This window comes from Xenopus laevis, chromosome 3L (genome assembly GCF_017654675.1).
Source record: "Xenopus laevis strain J_2021 chromosome 3L, Xenopus_laevis_v10.1, whole genome shotgun sequence".
Taxonomy (NCBI): Eukaryota; Metazoa; Chordata; class Amphibia; order Anura; family Pipidae; genus Xenopus; species Xenopus laevis.
In genome coordinates this window covers 68,759,131-68,777,057 of record NC_054375.1, presented here as the reverse complement: position 1 = coordinate 68,777,057, position 17,927 = coordinate 68,759,131, and the positions used below count along the sequence as shown (strand labels likewise).

General features: G+C 40.3%; 1 protein-coding gene across 12 annotated transcripts in view; it reads right to left on the bottom strand.

Annotated features, from left to right (window-relative positions):
- Positions 1-17,927, bottom strand: part of nav3.L (neuron navigator 3 L homeolog) — a 383,175-nt gene that overhangs the window by 81,330 nt on the left and 283,918 nt on the right. For 11 of the 12 annotated variants that reach the window (XM_041586363.1, XM_018252482.2, XM_018252484.2 and 8 more), the window contains 3 exons: positions 15,160-16,084; positions 13,871-13,986; positions 9,002-9,110 (listed from right to left, as the gene is read on the bottom strand). In XM_041586363.1, coding sequence (XP_041442297.1) covers positions 9,002-9,110; positions 13,871-13,986; positions 15,160-16,084 — 1,150 coding nt within the window. Of the gene's footprint in view, positions 1-9,001; positions 9,111-9,607; positions 10,593-13,870; positions 13,987-15,159; positions 16,085-17,927 lie in introns of those variants that run through there. The other variant, XM_041586367.1, reaches the window with a different exon arrangement.

Genomic DNA, 17,927 nt, shown 5'->3' with positions numbered 1-17,927 from the left:
GTCACTAAGTCTTCCAGCACAGCACAGTCCTCCTTGCTGGTTAATTCCCCCCTCCCCTTCCGGTTCCTGGGTTGGGCTCCTATTGGCTGTCTCCATGCACTTCCTGGAGCAAGGGCTTGTTGGAAATGTAGTTCTTAACCCCAAGCAATAGTTCTGCCTCCAGAAATATCAAATGTTTGCAGTCTCTGTTTTATCACATCAGGGAGCAATTTAGTAATCCATTGTCCATTAATACTAATTATAGTCCCGCATTATAATGTTCAAACAGTCTGTAGGGTGCTACACTCTCCCCCCACCACAACTCTTGAGCCCCATCAAGATGAACATGGCATTAATATATTAACCACATACATATTATCTAGCACATAGGTACATAATAGTACACCTAAAATACTTTATACGGTTGTTTCAATCTTATGTTTCACATTGCAAACATGAGTCTTATATGGGGTGCCACCAGATTTTTCTTCAACGAATGTTTCCTGGGCAGAAACCAATCTGTGTGAAGTGAGAACACTCTCTTCAGTACTATTTCCTAGAGAATTGTAAGTCAGTCTTTGAGGAGGTCTAATAGTTCTGGGCTCCCTTGGATTGACTACTTGGGCCTCATTTAAGTCTCTTAAATCTTGACCTTCATCTTGACAATTAAGTTCAAGCTGATCTCTTGAAGAGGGATCAGTCTCTGTAGAATGTATTACGCCAGTTGAGTCACATTCAAGCTCTCTGAAGGCTGATTGAGAAGCCCCTGAATTTACTATATGTAACTCTGGCATACATGGGACAAACTCAGGTGCATTGGCATTTAAGTTCCTGTTGACTTCAGAGTTATCATGGAGAGTTCCTTCCACTGCACCATCTGAGAAGAAGTAATCTAACCCCCAATCATCATCATCATCACTGTTATCTTCACAATGCTGTTCAGATATGGTATTATCATTCCTTGAGGGAGTCTGTCCTTGTAGCCTCTGAGATCTTCTCGGTTTAGTATTCGTTTGTCTCTTTGCTGGTTGAGACCTTGTCTCCCGTGTGGCTTCCCTTAAAGGTAAAATGTGATTCCTGTGCCAGGTTTTTATAGGACTGTCCTTCCCTTCTGGGCGAAGTTGGTATACTGGTAGATTTGGTAGTTGGGAGCAAATAATATATGGTTGTGATCCCCATCGATCAGCCAGCTTGTGTTTGCCTGGGATTCCCATATTCCTTAGAAGTACTCGATCACCTGGCTGCAAATCATGATATTTCACTTTTTTGTCATATCTGCTTTTGTTTTGCTTGCATTTGTTACCAGCCGCTGTCTCAGCTCTTTCATAGGCTTGCTGGAGGTTTTTCTTTAGCCTTTCTACATAGCTCTGATGCGATTTGACAGGAGTGTCATCAGCTGTGACCCCAAATATTATGTCAATAGGTAATCTGGCCTCGCGCCCAAACATTAGGAAGTAAGGTGAGTACCCAGTGGAATCATTTCTTGTGCTGTTGTATGCATGAACAACTGTGGCAATATAGTGACTCCAGTGGCATTTCTTCTCTTTGGGCAAGGTGCCTAGCATGTCTAACAGGGTCCTGTTGAACCTTTCAGGCTGAGGGTCACCTTGTGGATGGTAAGGAGTGGTTCTTGACTTCTGAACTCCCAGCATTGATAACAACTCATGCACTAGCTTACTTTCAAAGTCTCTTCCTTGATCCGAATGGATTCTTCTAGGTAAGCCATAATGAACGAAGAAACGTTCCACAAGAACCTTTGCAACTGTAATGGCTCTTTGATCTTTGGTGGGAAAGGCCTGGGCATACCTGGTGTAATGGTCTGTTACCACCAAAACATTGCTAATACCACCCTCATCTGGCTCAATGGATAGAAAGTCAATGCAAACTAGATCCATGGGCCCATGGCTTTCCATATGCAGAAGATGAGCAGCCCTTGTTGGCAAAGTTTTCCTCTGTATACATCTGAGGCAGGTACGACAATAGTCTTCTACATCTTGTTTCATACATGGCCAATAGAAACGATCCCTTACAAGGCCTAGAGTTTTCTCATACCCCAGATGACCATGTTCATCGTGAAGGGCCATAAGAACAGAGTCTCTGTGTTTCTGTGGTAGCATCAATTGCCATTTCTCAGTGTCTGCTATACTTGGAGCCCGTCTGTATATTAAACCACCTCGTAGTTGCAGTCTGTCCCACTCTTTCAGAAGCAATCTGGCCAGAGGATGAAAATCAGTTCTGAGTAAATCAGCTTGTTGTTTCCTTAAGGCCTCCAGGGCCAGTTGACATAGAGGATCCTCACTTTGATCTCTCTTGATGTCTCCTTTGCTGAGAGTTGGGATGGTGGATGTCTCAACCGAAGTCACATTGCAATAAAGCCTAGGAATCCCACTGGAAGTCATTCCAACCTTTTCTGCGAAACATTCACTTGTTAGTCTAAAAGTCACCCCTTGACACATGCTTCTCACTCCAGGTGCTGGAATCTCAATCCATTCATCATCTGGATGCAGATTTTCATGAGGTCGTCTAGACAGCCCATCAGCATCCTTATTATTCCGACCTGGTCGGTAGCGCAAACTAAACTTGTAGTGTGCTAGTGCGGCCAACCATCTATGACCAGTGGCATCCAGCTTTGCAGTGGTTAAGATATAAGTAAGTGGATTGTTGTCTGTCTGTACTTCGAATTCTGCTCCATATAAGTAATCGTGTAGCTTATCCACCACTGCCCATTTTAGTGCAAGGAATTCAAGTTTATGAGCAGGGTAGTTCCTCTCAGAGGGTGACAAGCTTCGACTGATGAAAGCTACTGGTCTTAGTTCCTCATTATACTCTTGGTATAGAACACCTCCAAGGCCCTCCCTGCTGGCATCTGTATGCAACACATAGGGCTTAGATGTATCAGCATAGGCTAGCACAGGTGCATGAGTAAGGCAATACTTTAGCTGGTCAAAAGCTTGTTCACATTCTCGAGTCCATCTACCTTCTATGGACTCTCTGGCCCATCCTTGGCCTCGGGACTTCTTGCCTTCATTCGATTCTTCTGTCTCAGGGTTGTTTTGCAGCAACTGATTCAACGGTTGAGCCACTTTTGAGAACCCCTTCACAAATCTCCTGTAATACCCACAGAAACCCAAAAAGGACCTCAGTTCAGTAATTGTTCTGGGTTTGGGCCATGATGAGACAGCTTCAATCTTGCTGGGGTCAGTGGCTATTCCTTCTGATGACACCACATGGCCCACATAGTTCACTGAGGGCTGACAGAATTGGCACTTTTCTGGGGACAACTTCAGGCCTTCCTTCTCAAGCCGACTGAATACCTTCAACAGTCTCTGTTCATGCTCCTCTAAGGTCTTGCCAAAGACTATTAGGTCATCTAAGTATACCAGTACTTCTAAAAGATGCATGTCACCTACTGTGCGTTCCATGAGGCGTTGAAAGGTGGCAGGTGCTCCACAGAGGCCTTGGGGCATCCTATTAAATTCATAGAACCCCAAAGGACATATGAATGCTGTCTTCTCCTTGTCTTCTGGGTGCATAGGGATCTGATAGTATCCACTTCTCAGGTCCAATACACTGAACCACTTGCTCCCAACCAAGCAGTTAAGAGCATCCTCAATCCTGGGAGTGGTATAGTGGTCTGGAATGGTACGCTGATTTAAAGTGCGATAATCCACACACATCCGGATTGAACCATTCTTTTTACGTACCACTACTATTGGGGATGCATAAGGGCTTCGTGATTCTTTAATGATTCCAGCAGCTTTTAGCTCTTCCAGGTGCCTGCGAAGATCTTCTAGGTCTCCTGGAGCAATGCGCCGTGATCTTTCACGAAAGGGTCTATCTTCTCTGAGACGGATTCTGTGCTGTGTGCTGGTAGCGCATCCCATATCAATGTCACTTTTGGAGAATAAATCACTGTGCTCTTTCAAATGCTTCTGTAAGCGCTTCTTCCACTCAAGGGGAATGAAAGGATTACTAAAATTGAAAACTTCGTCTTCATCTGTGGCTTCTGCTCTATCACTCACCAAGCTACCCATAGGCATAGGACTAGCTGAGTAGACTTTTCCTAAGAGTATATGTGAATGAATAACAACAGGTTCACTGGTTGTATTTTTCAGCCCAACAGTGACAGTGCCTTGGTTCTTCTTCAGACAATCAGTTGGAAAGGTTTCAGGAATCAGCTCTACTCCAGTAGGTAGATCTATCCCTTGCCCACCTTCAATCATCAAATTCGGTCCAGTATGTTCCCAGCACATTTTTACCCTAGCTCTCATGCAGGTGATTTTTCCAGGTGGTACTAGACATTCTTTCCTCTGAAGTGACCACACATTTCCTATTCCATCTGAAGGTTCCTCCTTCTGTTGAGTTAGGGAAGTCAGTACTGGCTGTAGCAATGGGTGTATTGGGGCTCTCTGTTTCCCTTTCAACTGCAATTGAGGAGCTAACATTCGCCTCACCAAATCCGTATTTGTGCCCACCACTAAAGAGTTCTGCAGGGCTCCTGGAGGTCTGGGGCACACTACCGCCAATGTCTCAAATACTTCTTTGGTCCCTGCCACAAGAGGAGAAAATTCTAATTTAATGTTGACATAACCATCATAGGGGAATTTGGTTTCACTCAGACCCCATATTTCCAGGTGTTCCAACTTCTCCAGAGGTATGTGTGATAGGTACTTCTTATAAAAATCTCTGTACAGTAGTGTCACTTGAGCTCCTGTATCTAGGAGTGCCTCGGAGTAAACACCTTCAATTTGCACAGGTACAATGAGAGGTGGACCAACCAGGCTTTTTGGTGACCTTGGCTTTTGCAACAGTTTATCTTGGTCTGGTCCACCTTGTTGACAGTTAACTGTGATGTTGTTCTTTCGATTTTGTAGGTGTCCTTTTGCTGTGTCAGTATGCCATTTGAGTGAATTACGATCACATTTATATTTTTTTGGAATTTGATGGGGAGGTATTGGAGGTTGTGAAAACGAGTCAATCTTTTTGTTTGGGGTGGCTGCCTCTCGCCCTTTAGAAATCCTGTAGGTTTTCCTGGAGCTTTCTTTAGATGGGCACCCAGCTTTGTAGTTTCCCTGTGCCTTTCTCTTCTCCTCATTCAATAATTTTGATAATTTGTCAATTACCTTCTTTGGATTTGGTTCATTGCAACATTGTCTTCTATAATGGCCTGGCTCGCCACACTTATAACATATCTCTGTGTTCCCACCAGAGTGAGCTTGGGTATGAAGAGGCTTCTCAGTTTCTGCAGCTGCTGTACTGAGCATAGTGCCAGCCACCTCTGGAGTAGATACATGAGTCTTGGCTAATTGGGTTACTAGCTCAGTTAGCATGTCTAGTTGTGCCCTCAACTGGGTAACCTCTTTGCTCGATTCCATAGGGCATATAGTTTTGACTCCAACTTTTAGTACAGATCTAGAGTTCACCATAGATCCTTTTTCCTCCAGTCTGGCCTCTTCCTCTCTGACTTCTTTAATCAGTTGATTGTAAATAAGAGTTTCTTCCCCTAGTTTCAGTCTCAACTTTAGCATGATGGGGTCAAGGGGTTGGGCCCCCTGCCAAATCTGTTTCACTCTTACCTTGTCCACCAATTTGGGATCCAAACCCTTCTTTAGCAATATCTGGTGTAGGGTCTTATCTAGACGTCGAATGTAGTCTGATAGTTTCTCCCCAGGCTCCTGATAGGTGTGCTCAAACTGGTATAGTAGGTCAGCTGCTTTTTCAGTTCTGCCAAACACATCCTGCAAGGCTTCCAAATAGTCATAGGCAGTGCAGTCTTGTTTACTGAGCTTCAGATTCCGCACAGTATCTGCAGCTGCTCCCCTCAAACTCTCAGATATTCTTTGTTTCTTATGGGCTTCAGGGATATCCCATTCATCCAGGACTTGCATAGTCTGTTCCATCCAGGACTCATAATCATCTTCCCCTGTAGGAACAGGCTGTGACCCAGAGAAGGACCGCAGCTTGCGATAGCCAAACCCAGCATACAAAGCGCTGCTCTTTTTGCATTTCTCTACAAGGATGCCAAGAGCAGTTATAAATTCTGAACCTATAGTTGGAGATGCAGCTGAAGATAATCCAGAAGCAGTGGAAGTGGCATGTGGGTTTTCTAGGGGAAAGACTAGCTGGGCTTTGTGACCCTCCTTTCCAAACTCTACAGTAGGGAGCACATCCAAGCTTAGTATCTGGCAATCCCACTCCAATAATACATTAGTGGTATCAGTAACAGGGTCTCTTTTCATGCCTCTTATGAAGCAGCGGCTCTGGGGAATTACCTCATCCATTAGCTGATATATCTGTTTGGAAGTCATATCCTTTATAGGAAGCAGCAGTGCCAGGCAATGATCTGGGTTGGCATTTACAGCTTCACACCACTGTGCAACAGCTTGAGGATCCATATTTAATCTTTGGAATGTCTGCTAACTTCTGAGGGAAATGGGCATAGTCAGTACCAGTAAGTGAAACCCAATCCCGGACGAGCCCCCAAATGTAGCACACCCGTAAGTGTGTTATGAAATTGTGCTATTGGGTATGATCTTGCAAAGTATACTGGTGACACCCCAGATCCAGTGAACAGACAAACAAGAATGGCAATGCAACAGGCACAGCCTTATTTTATTTAACAGCAGAAGCTGTAAGAAAAGAGATTAGTTACTTTGAATAGTAGTAAATAAAATAACATAACAACAATATAAAACAGCTGTAAGAATAGCCCAGTGTAACCCTGGTGTGCACACCTAAGTCTCTCCCAACAAGTTGCCAGCTGGATATAGTGTGTGTACCGGTGGGGGCCCCTTGTGATGAATGCAATGCTGTCAGCCTTACTTATAATCCTTGCAGGTTGATGAGGTGACTATGCAATCCCTGAAATCACCTTCAGTAACTTTACTGGTTCACTGCAACACTCTCAGCTGATGATTGTAACAACAAAAAGGAGGCACATCTGAACACATGTGAAAACATCCAGCAATTTAGGGGCTTCTCTGTCCATAGAAACCACACAGTCTCACAGATAGAATAAGGCTGAGTATTAATCTTCCAAACTGGCAGGCCCGGGGTTAATGATGACTCACAGTTTATCAGGAACTCTGCTTCTCCTCTCACTGGATTTTCCTCCTGATCAAAATTGGCTGGAAGGCCACAACCCAGGATCACACTGACTACTGGGACCTTGTGCACTTTCCCTCCAGGGAATAACAGGAACCAACTTTCAGCAAAACTGCAGTGTCTTCCTCAGCAGATTAGTGACAGTTTCTCTTTCTGACTAATCACTAATCCTGGCTGCAACACAACTGCCCCAGTCACTAAGTCTTCCAGCACAGCACAGTCCTCCTTGCTGGTTAATTCCCCCCTCCCCTTCCGGTTCCTGGGTTGGGCTCCTATTGGCTGTCTCCATGCACTTCCTGGAGCAAGGGCTTGTTGGAAATGTAGTTCTTAACCCCAAGCAATAGTTCTGCCTCCAGAAATATCAAATGTTTGCAGTCTCTGTTTTATCACATCAGGGAGCAATTTAGTAATCCATTGTCCATTAATACTAATTATAGTCCCGCATTATAATGTTCAAACAGTCTGTAGGGTGCTACACATGTGTGGCCTATTCTAGACTAACATTCAACCAATCATCACAGGGGACATGTAGCAAATAACAATAAATGTGTACTTTTACAGAGAATTTGTTTTAGATGGGATCAGTGACCCCCAAAAGATCACAATGGTATGTCTTTCAGTTCCCAACACTATGGTGTTTTCTGTACAAAGATTTTTAGTGAAGCAGTATTCAGTTGTAGACTGGCAAAAATGTGGGTACCCTTGTAGATTTGCTAAGTTGAATGCATGTAACTGCTCAATACTAATTACTGGCAACACCAAATTGGTTGGATTAGCTCTTTAAAGGGGTGGTTCTCATTTAATTAACTTTAGTATGTTATAGACTGGTCAATTCGAAGCATTTTTTTAATTGATCCTCACTATTTATTTTTTATGGTTTTTGAATTATTTGCTTTCTTCTTCTGATTTTCTCCAGCTTTCAATTGGGGGTCACTGACCCCATCTAAAAAGAAATACTTTGTAATGCTACAAATTTATAGTTATTATTACTTTTTATTACTCAACCTTCTATTCAGCCTCTCTACTATTCATATGGGGAGATGGCACTCGGATTGCTTAGTTTTCTGAAGTCACCCAAAGTTTCCTCGTCAGGTAACTTCGGACGACTTTGGAAAACGAAGCACACAGAGTGCCATCCTGCCGGCGATTTTGATTCTAGCCACCAGGAAGGCTTTTCGGGGGAGATTAGTTGCCCGAAGAAGAGGCGATTAGTCGCCGGGTGACTAAATCTCCCTGAATCTTCCTGTGTGTCTCTGCCCTTGGGGGAAGGCTACAAAAAGCTCAGAGGTTTAAACTGTCAGTTTCAACTGTAAGGAATGTAATCAGGAAATGGAAGGCCACAGGCACAGTTGCTGTAAAACTAGGTCTGGCAGGCCAAGAAAAACACAGGAGTGGCATATGCAGAGGATTTTGAGAATGGTTACAGACAACCCAAAGATCACCTCCAAAGACCTGCAAGAACATCTTGCTGCAGATGGTGTATCTGTACATCGTTCTGCAATTCAGCACAATTTGCACAAACAACATCTGTATGGCAGGGTGATGAGAAAAAGCTCTTTCTGCACTCACGCCAGAAAGAGCGTGAGAATTCTATTGCTTCATTATACATTTTACAAAGGGACTAAGTTTTACCTGCAACTTACTTACTGCTTTCAAAGTAAAACTCCTAAACTTGGCTACACTTTTATTAGACACCAGTGGGATCACCTGACTATAGCTGGGAAGGGTGGGAGCTACAACATGGAGCTAATTTTTTTAATTTTTAAAACCATTAGGCGGGGGTGCCTTAAATATATTGATAATGGGTTGAGTGCAGAGGACTCTTGTATTTGTCTATATATATATACATATATACACACACATACATAAATACACACACACTATATACATGGCAAAAAAAGCTAAAAGTAATGCATACCTGTGAGTGATTTGTGTTCCTCTTAAGCTAGACATAGTTTCTTCAAGGTTTTGCCTTAGATCTGCAATATTCTTTACAGTTCTCATTCTCCGTGTCTCTGGATCTTCTCCTGAAAAGAAAAGAGGGCATAAACAATTAATATTAATTAATATTAGCTCTGCCTTTAGTAGATTAAATGTGTAAATAATGCAAAGAAAGTAAAAGGACAATAATAAATGCCATAATAGTATGCAGCACTATGATTGATATTAAAAATAGGGATGCACCGAATCCAGGATTCGGTTCGATATTCGGCCAGGATTACGCCTTTTTCAGCAGGATACGGATTCGGCCGAATCCTTCTGCCTGGCTGAACCGAATCCTAATTTACATATGCAAATTAAGGGTGGGGAGGGAAATCATGTGACTTTTTGTCATAAAACAAAATAGTGGATTAGGTGCATCCCTAATTAAAAAACACACCTAGAATACAAAACTGCTGTATATTACATTGTATTGCACAGATTACTAACATACCTTTACACAACTACCAAAGAATTGAAACTGATTAACCAGAATATGTAGGGTAAAATCTAAGAGCTACTTAGAGCTCAGTTACTAACTCACCAATCATTTCATAATACAAAGCTTGCTCTAGGTCACCTAGCATGGTCATAATGACCTCCTCATCCAAGTGGGCAGTTCCTTCTCGTAGGTAACTGTCTTCTTCCTCTAACCAGCTTCTGGTAAAGCCACCAAATGCTTCACTAGATAAGTCATCCGCAATCTGTGTATTTTCCTCTGTTAAAACTGTTACGGTACCTGGACTTTCTATTAATTTGCACGATGAGTTCCCATGTGACAAAATATTACATATTGGGGGCATATTAGCTGTATCCCAGGTTTTTGTAGAAGGCAGAGAATGCACTGACTGGGACAGAATCCTAGATAAGCTCCCAGCATCAACTTTTTCTTCTTTTTGTATGCAGCAGAGGTTTGACCTTGTGGATTCCGTATACCAATTTGCTTGGTAGGAGCAGAAAATTCCATTTTCAGTACTACTCAGAAATGACAGGTTTGTCATAGACTTTTGTTTCTGAAAAGAAGAACCTTTTCTGACATTCTTGCATTTAACAAGTGGCAGCTCAGTAGGACGTTGCATCTTTCAAAGACCATTTGTCATCTTTGCAAACCAAGATTTACATCCTGCTTCAGGGAATCGCTCAACCACCGCTTTGCAAAATACTGCCGTACAAAAGTTCTTATTTGTTACATCTGCAATGCCGACAGTGCCTTTAGAAATCCCTGCTCTCAGAATGTAAAATAGGCTCCATCAATTCACGAGTCCATCTCAGAAGTAAAACTGAGATGGCGTTCCTCTGCAAAGCACCAGACATATCCTGAAGAAATGCCTTCATTTTGCCAAGACTGAAAATATAGGTGTCTTGTTAACCTTGCATATTTCCTTCCATAACATGAGTTTTCCAAATGCAGAGCTGTACCACACTTTCCATTCTCTGACACAGTGCAGCAACTAATATGCTCACGTCACAGCTCGATACAAGCCCAACTGAGGCAGTGAAACAAGCTCTGCACAAGGCTCTTGCTTCCATTTTAGTATTCAGTCTGCATTCCCAGATCTTTGACTCTTCCCTTGCACTGCAGTACAGACTGCTGGCTGCCATGGCAGCAAGCAGCCTACCTATAAAACTATGCCAATAGCCTATCTCACAATGCCACAGGTTTACACCCAAGAAAATAGTACAAATTGTATTTTATACACAAATATATTTTAGGAAAAAAACAAACATATAAATTTTTTTGTAATTTTTGCAAAGCCAAAATTATATCTTCAAAGTTTTGCTGTTTAATACAATAGTTTGACATACTTTATAGGAAATAATCTGGTGAGCTTGATTGGGATTGTTTTTAAAGGGGTCCTTTTATACTGCATAATGAAAGAAAATTTAAATCCAGGCAGCTTTCCAAAATACATTCAGTAACCATTTTCAATGGTTTTAAAGATATTTGCAACTTCAATTATAATCAAAATCAATATTGCTTATTCATTACTGTTCTCTTGCAACATTGGCGCAAATTCACTAAACGACGAAGTGCCTAACGCTAGTGTAGAGTATTTTCGTTAATTTCGGACGCTGGTGTAAATTCGCTAGTGTAACTTCGCACCCTTACGCATGGCAAATTTGCGCAACGGACGTAACTAAGCAAATTCGCAGACGCGCGAATTATTCTGAACGCTACCTTTTACGCCAGACTTCCTTCGCCACCTCAGAGTCAGACCAGGCGAAGTGCAATAGAGTAGATAGGGATTGCTTCAAAAAAAGTTAAAAATGTTTCTAAGTCCCAAAAAACACTGGCGTTTTTCTTTATTATGGGTGATAGGATGAAAAAGATCGAATTTTTTTTTGGGGCTCCACTCCTTCCCCCCTACCTTTCCTAACTCATGGCACCTTAACTATACAGTGGGCACATGTGTAGGGCAAAAAAAAATTTTATTTGATGTTTTGAAGGTTTCCCAGGCTTGTGTAGTGATGCTACATATACCTCCATTGTAACTTCAATTTGGCGCCGTATGCAAATTAAGCATCGCTAGCGTAACTTTGCTTTGCTTGGCGAATTAACGCTAGCGCAACTTCGCAACCTTACGCTTCCCCTGAGCGCAACTTCGGATTTTAATGAATTTGCGTATCGCTAGCGAAAATACGCCTGGCGAAGTGCGGCGAAGCGGACGCTGGCGCAACTACGAATCTTAGTGAATTTGCTCCATTGTGTCAGGAGTCATTGCCAAGTGTGCAGAGAATGCAATCAGTCAGACAGATACAGCTTAATTGCAATTATATTTACACATAACTTTAATATGGTTAAAAGTTTATATATATTTGAAAGTTTTATATAATTATGCATGAAAAAATTTTTTTTACCAGAAGAAGTTTCAATTTCACAATGCTGCAATTTCACTTCTTAAAAATATATTTTTGCTGTTTATATTATTTGTTTTAATTACAATTTAAAGCCACTGCTTGCAGAGATTATATATATTGTAAGCCTGCCCTTGTGATCCACAATTCAATACAAATGGAAGTTTCATGTTTATGGGGGGATGTTTCTTCCACTGTCAGAAGAGAGCTATATTAAATTTGTGCAAAGGAAAATTTGTTAACACACCGACTTTTATTACATCCCCAATTACTGTTTTAAAACTGCATTGGAGCACAGATGGAACCCAGTACAGCTAAAGTAACAATTAAGAAGCAGCTCATATAAATAAGTTTCTTGGGGTGACTTCCTTTTTGTTTGTGACTCACATGGAACCATATGGTTCTGTCTGTCTGTCACTGTGTTTTATATATATATATAACATGATATTTCATTCTGTGTTTGTGTTTCTACTTGTTCTAAAGTAGATCAGAAAATGCTAACTTTCTACATACTTGAAAAAATATTAGTATAACTTCCTGCCCCACCAGCTTTGATATGCAGAAAACAAACTAAATAAACATTCATTTTGATTAGGTGTTAAGGATGCAAACATTGCAAGTAATCTGTAAATGGAGCCAAAAATGAATACAAGTACAACTCAAGCAAGTAATGGATCATTTCTTGGGATGTGGCAGGGAATGTTGCCACAACACTTTACCCACACCACATGAGATATTAATTCTATTCAAGAAACTGGTCTAGGTTTAGTGAATATCAAGGTACAAATCACAGAATACCTGCAATTAGACCTGTAGGTCACAATAGTAGAATGAAAGTTATCCAACCCTGAGCATATTCCCAGCAAAAATCAGAGCTGATAATTAGTCAGGTCCCGGCTAAAGCTGAGGATGACTGCAAAGCAATGAATCAGAATACAAACATAAGCACAACATTGTGTTCAGATTCTGATAATAGGTCCAGCATTTCATTCCAAAGCCAGTGGAAAAATTATGACGTTGGTCTCCTCTGCCACTTAAACAGCCATAACCCTCTACTTTTCTGGAAAGATTTTGCACTAAATGTTGGAAGATAATTAGGATGTACTTCCACTCATATGTAATAAGGTAGGCCACAAAAATTGGCCTAGCTCACATTGGTGTTGTTATGTCCTGTGCCAAGTCAAGGTATCCCCTCTCATAACAGCAAACCCATTCTTTATGCACCTTACTTAATGCTTAAATAATTATTAGTTATTAGAGGGGGTATAGGGATTAGGGGAAAAGCTAAGTCTATGTTCCTAAAACAGGTCTGCCCAGAAATGGTGTAAATGTATACAGTCCTTTGAATAATATAATATGTACAATTTAAAGTAAAATTACACAAGGAAAAAAAATCTCATATTTTATAGCAACTCAGCTGACTACTAACTGACTAATTCATATTTTATATAAAGGTTTCCTGTCTGTCTGCTGGCTTTGAGCAGTATGTTCTCCTTTTGTTGACTATCCATAAAAATACAGACACTTAAATCAGTGTTAAGAGGTTGAAAACAGAGAGAATATTATTATTACTACTACAGTAGTGCTAAGTATTTCTAAAGTGCCAACATATAAGGCAATACTGTACAACTGATTTACACAGGCCAATACATGAAACATACAGAATACTGGATAAAGTAAATCAAGTAAAGAGGGCCCTGCTCATTAGAGCTTACCCAAAAGAAGCTTTTCTATAAAATATGAGCCATCAACAATATAAAACAAAAAAAAAGATCACCAAATTAAATGAGTAATCAGTGAACAGAGAAAATATACAGAGGATAAAGGCAATCCCCAGAGTGTGAAACATGGACAAAACAAAGCAAAAAAGAGGAAGGGGATACTCTTCATAAGCAAAAACTTTTTTGATGAACATGTTATATACAGTACAGTACATTAACTGACCACTCACCAGATATCTCCTCTAGGCACTGTTTGGCAGTCTTACTGTATGAAGATTCACCCTTCGTTGGACTTGTGCAGGAGTCAGCAGGTGGTACTAAAGTGCTGTCATTATCAGTGTGTGTTCTGTAATAGAAAAGATGATATTATTCTTAAAGAGCTCTTAGCAGGCAACAGTCTGTGCAATAATTTTATGCATTTTTTAAAATTAATATTGCATACTGCAAACTCTGCAAATGAATGTGGTAAAACTTTATCCAAATTACAGGCACATTCTTGTAATCTTGTAATGATGGCCAAGTAAAAAAAAAAAATCTGGTTTACAGAAGCTTTTCCATTGGTCAGTACTTCCTCTACTATGCTGTATTTTGAACGTCCCCTTGACAAAGGCCTTGGTGCCGAAACGTTGGGGCCATTCTCATTTTCCTGGTAGGTGTATCCGCTCCTTGCTTGTTTCTTGCTTGCTATGTATCACTAATGAGTGGGTTATATACTATGTGATTTCTATGTGATTTTTTTAATATTGTACAAATTGTACATGTGTTGTATGGCGTTGTCTATGTAAAATGCCTTTTTCTGCATAAAAGTAAAAATTATTTTTTCAAACCACTCTCTTTCTAAATTGCATTTTGTTTTGAGTGTGCGAACATACAGACATTTAATATTGATACAGGTTACCTGCAGTAGGGGTAACATTTGTTTCTGCACCTCTTATCATTTTTTGAAAATTTTGGTGTGCCCTCCATCCATTATTAATTCTATGTATTTTGAACGTCCATCAACCACACACAAAAACAGTGAAACTTCAATTCTAGATGAGCTAATACAAACAGGCAGAATATAGTGAAACCCATTAGCTCACAGGATAATGTGTGTTCAAACCCGTGTCTCAAACTGACATCGAACACACATAAAAAAGCCCTAATGTAGGTGCAAAACGGTCAGGCCTGGATTTGTGGAAAGGCCACAAGGGGGCGGCGTGCTGCCAAACCACACCCATATTGGTTCAAAAACACTGGGGCTGCACAGGAGATAAAATAGTTTTTTACATTCATCCTGATAATGAAAATTTGTGCAAATTAAAGGAGGGGACAGGGGTAACGAAGGTCTGCAGGCCTAGGGGTGCCGGCTATGTAAATCCTGCAATGGAACCTGTAGCAGTATAGTTGAACTAATAAATGTAAAATATACAGTAGATAAATGCATTCAGAGCTTCCTTTGTTGAAGTGGTTTGCCTTAAAAAAAACAATTTAAAATGTTCTCTATATAAACTAAGCTATTTAGACAAGCTGTCCATACCTGTAAATGAAAGGTGCCACAGTAGCAGTATTCGGGTGAGTGTACTGCTGTTGAGGGAGTTGCACAGTACCATTTCCTGTGCCTGTGGAAGAAGAAGAAGATGTCTTTCCTTCCAAGGGAGTAGTTGCCTTTTCACTGGCAGATGTTTTTTGTGTTAACTGAGTTTGACTGCCTTTAGTAGTCCTGCTTTTTTCTGGCTCTTTGGCAGCTGCAGAACCAGGAGATGTGGTCTGCTTTGCTGCAGGCACTTTTGACCCCGGTTTAGGTATCCCACTTGATAAGGGAATCAAACTGTCCTTCTTAACAGCGGCTGTTTTGCTTCCTTTGGGGATCAAACTTGCAATTTTTGAACTCTTCTTTGATCCTTCCGATGTTTGTTCCTTTTCCTCTTTAGCAGCTTTTTCTGAATTAGACTTGTTTTTATCCCGGTTTTTATCATCTTTATCTTTTGGCTGAGGCAACAACTTTTTATTGCTAATATTTTTGCTTCCAGCTTTCAGAGGTGCTAATTTGGGTGACACTTTGGGGCTGTTAAAGCTGGAACCACCATCATTTTCTCCGCATTCTGATAAAATGTCATCCTCTCGAATTACTTCATTAGATGAAGACTGGGACCTTAATGAACCCCTGGAATTAAGTTTAAATTTTTCAAGCATGGATTTTTGCGCAGAAGATGACGTTTTACTTCCCTCGGACAATGGAGGTTTTAGTCTATCTGAAGATAGGGTTGGGGAGGTTGCAGGGCTGGGCTGCTTTACAGAGAGCATGGTAGAAGTGGCACTATGTTTGACATTCATGGATTTGCTGCGCCAAGGCTTATTGGCACTTGGGGAGGGTATGGCAGAGGCCACTTGCTGACCAGAGCTAGTGGGATATTGCACATTTCCATTCATGCCTGCAGACTGCTGAGGGCCTTTTGGTGATTCTAAAAAGATGAAAAACTTTATAAATACGATGAATTACTTTACAACATCAGTTATATCAGATGGTCATCAACACTTGATAAAGGAGGTTGTACCTCTAAAACGTTCTGTTTGAGATCCAAATAAAACACTTTTTGTTTTAGCACAATTGCAACAGTGTGTGCCATCCTACTTCTTCACTATATAGATGGTCATCAACAAACTATTACATTGGTAGTAAGTACAGAGTGTTTATGGCAGCCAATTCTGAGTTTCTACTTACTTCATACTTACTATCTACAGTGCTGTTCAAAATTCCCTCATGGCACATTCTAAATGTTCACTTTATCTAATTTTAGAATATATACAATGCAAAAGTAAATCAATTCTAATAACTTCTATGAATGTAAACCTGTACACAATTGAAAGTTTATAGGCATTTCTATCCATAACACAAAATAAGTTATTCCATGATATAATAGTGTAAATTGTTTAAAACTATAAATGATTTGTCACATTTTCCTACAGTTTAGATTCAAATATTTAACTTCAGATCTTTGTGATATCTTGATTAATCAACATATTAAAGTTGGTTCTCTTCAGTGAACTGTCTTTATGGTTTTTGGCCACTGACCACCTTTTCTGGACACTGATCATTTTCCCTATTGAATGCATATAGTGTAGTTATATATTTCTGGCAACAAGGCCAAACGGTTTTATTTTGTTATAGAGAATACCCTCTGGCTAGTAATAAGCCACAGGCTGATATAAGTATGTGCACATAAAGGCAGGTGAGAAGGCTCACCTTGCAGAAGTTTTTGTGCACAGGGTTCCATAAATCATTGTAGTGTTCTGATAGGTTGGGTATGATTGGATTTGTGTTTAGAATAGGTTTTCATGTTTTTGCAAGACTGAGGTTCACACAACCCAGGTCTATCAGATTATCAATAGCATTATGTTTAGTATTCTGTTGTGATTTGGTTAAGGCATCCTGCGAGTGTGCTTGGGGTGATAGAATTTGAAACAGAACAGTAACACCAAAAAAATTAAAGTGTTTTAGAAAGTAATGAAAATATGATGCACTGTTGCCCTGCACTGGTAAAACTGACCTGCTTGCTTCAGAAACACTAATATAGTTCATATAGCTCATATAAACAAGCTTCTTGTGTAGCAATGGTGGAAATTGAAAAAAGGCTATATAAAAAGGCACAGGTTAAATAGTGGATAACATAACACTTATGTTCTATAGAGCTTTTCTGCTATCTGCTGTGAAACATGAGCCTTTTGTTATTTGAATGACTGCCCCCATTGCTACACAGCAGCTTATTTATATAAACAATAATAGTGTTTCTAAAGCAAATACATCAGTTTTACTAGTGTAGGGCAACACTGCTTTATATTTGTATTACTTTGAAACACTTTCATTTTTTTACTGTTCCTTTAAGGTAAATGTTCAGTAAAAAAACATATATATATATATATATATATATATATATATATATATATATATATATATATATATATATAACCAGTGCTTTAATTGGAGAGAAAAAAAGGGATGCTATGTGTGCTGTGTATAGAGTCATGCTAAATAAGTCCCTCCCACAATTATAAGCCACACCCATTGTTATAAGAAGTTTAACCCGCCAACACTTTCTGGTTTCACGTACTTTAATACAAAGAAATTTTGCTATTTCCATTTTGGTATTTATTTCTAATGAACAATTGGATGCCTAGTATGCATAGAGTTACCCAAGTACTGCATCCTGTAGGGACCCCATAATGAAAATTCTGCATATAACTTTACTTGACTGTTAAAACAGCACCCTGCCTGTGCATTGTGTGTCATAACACAGTATAGCTCCA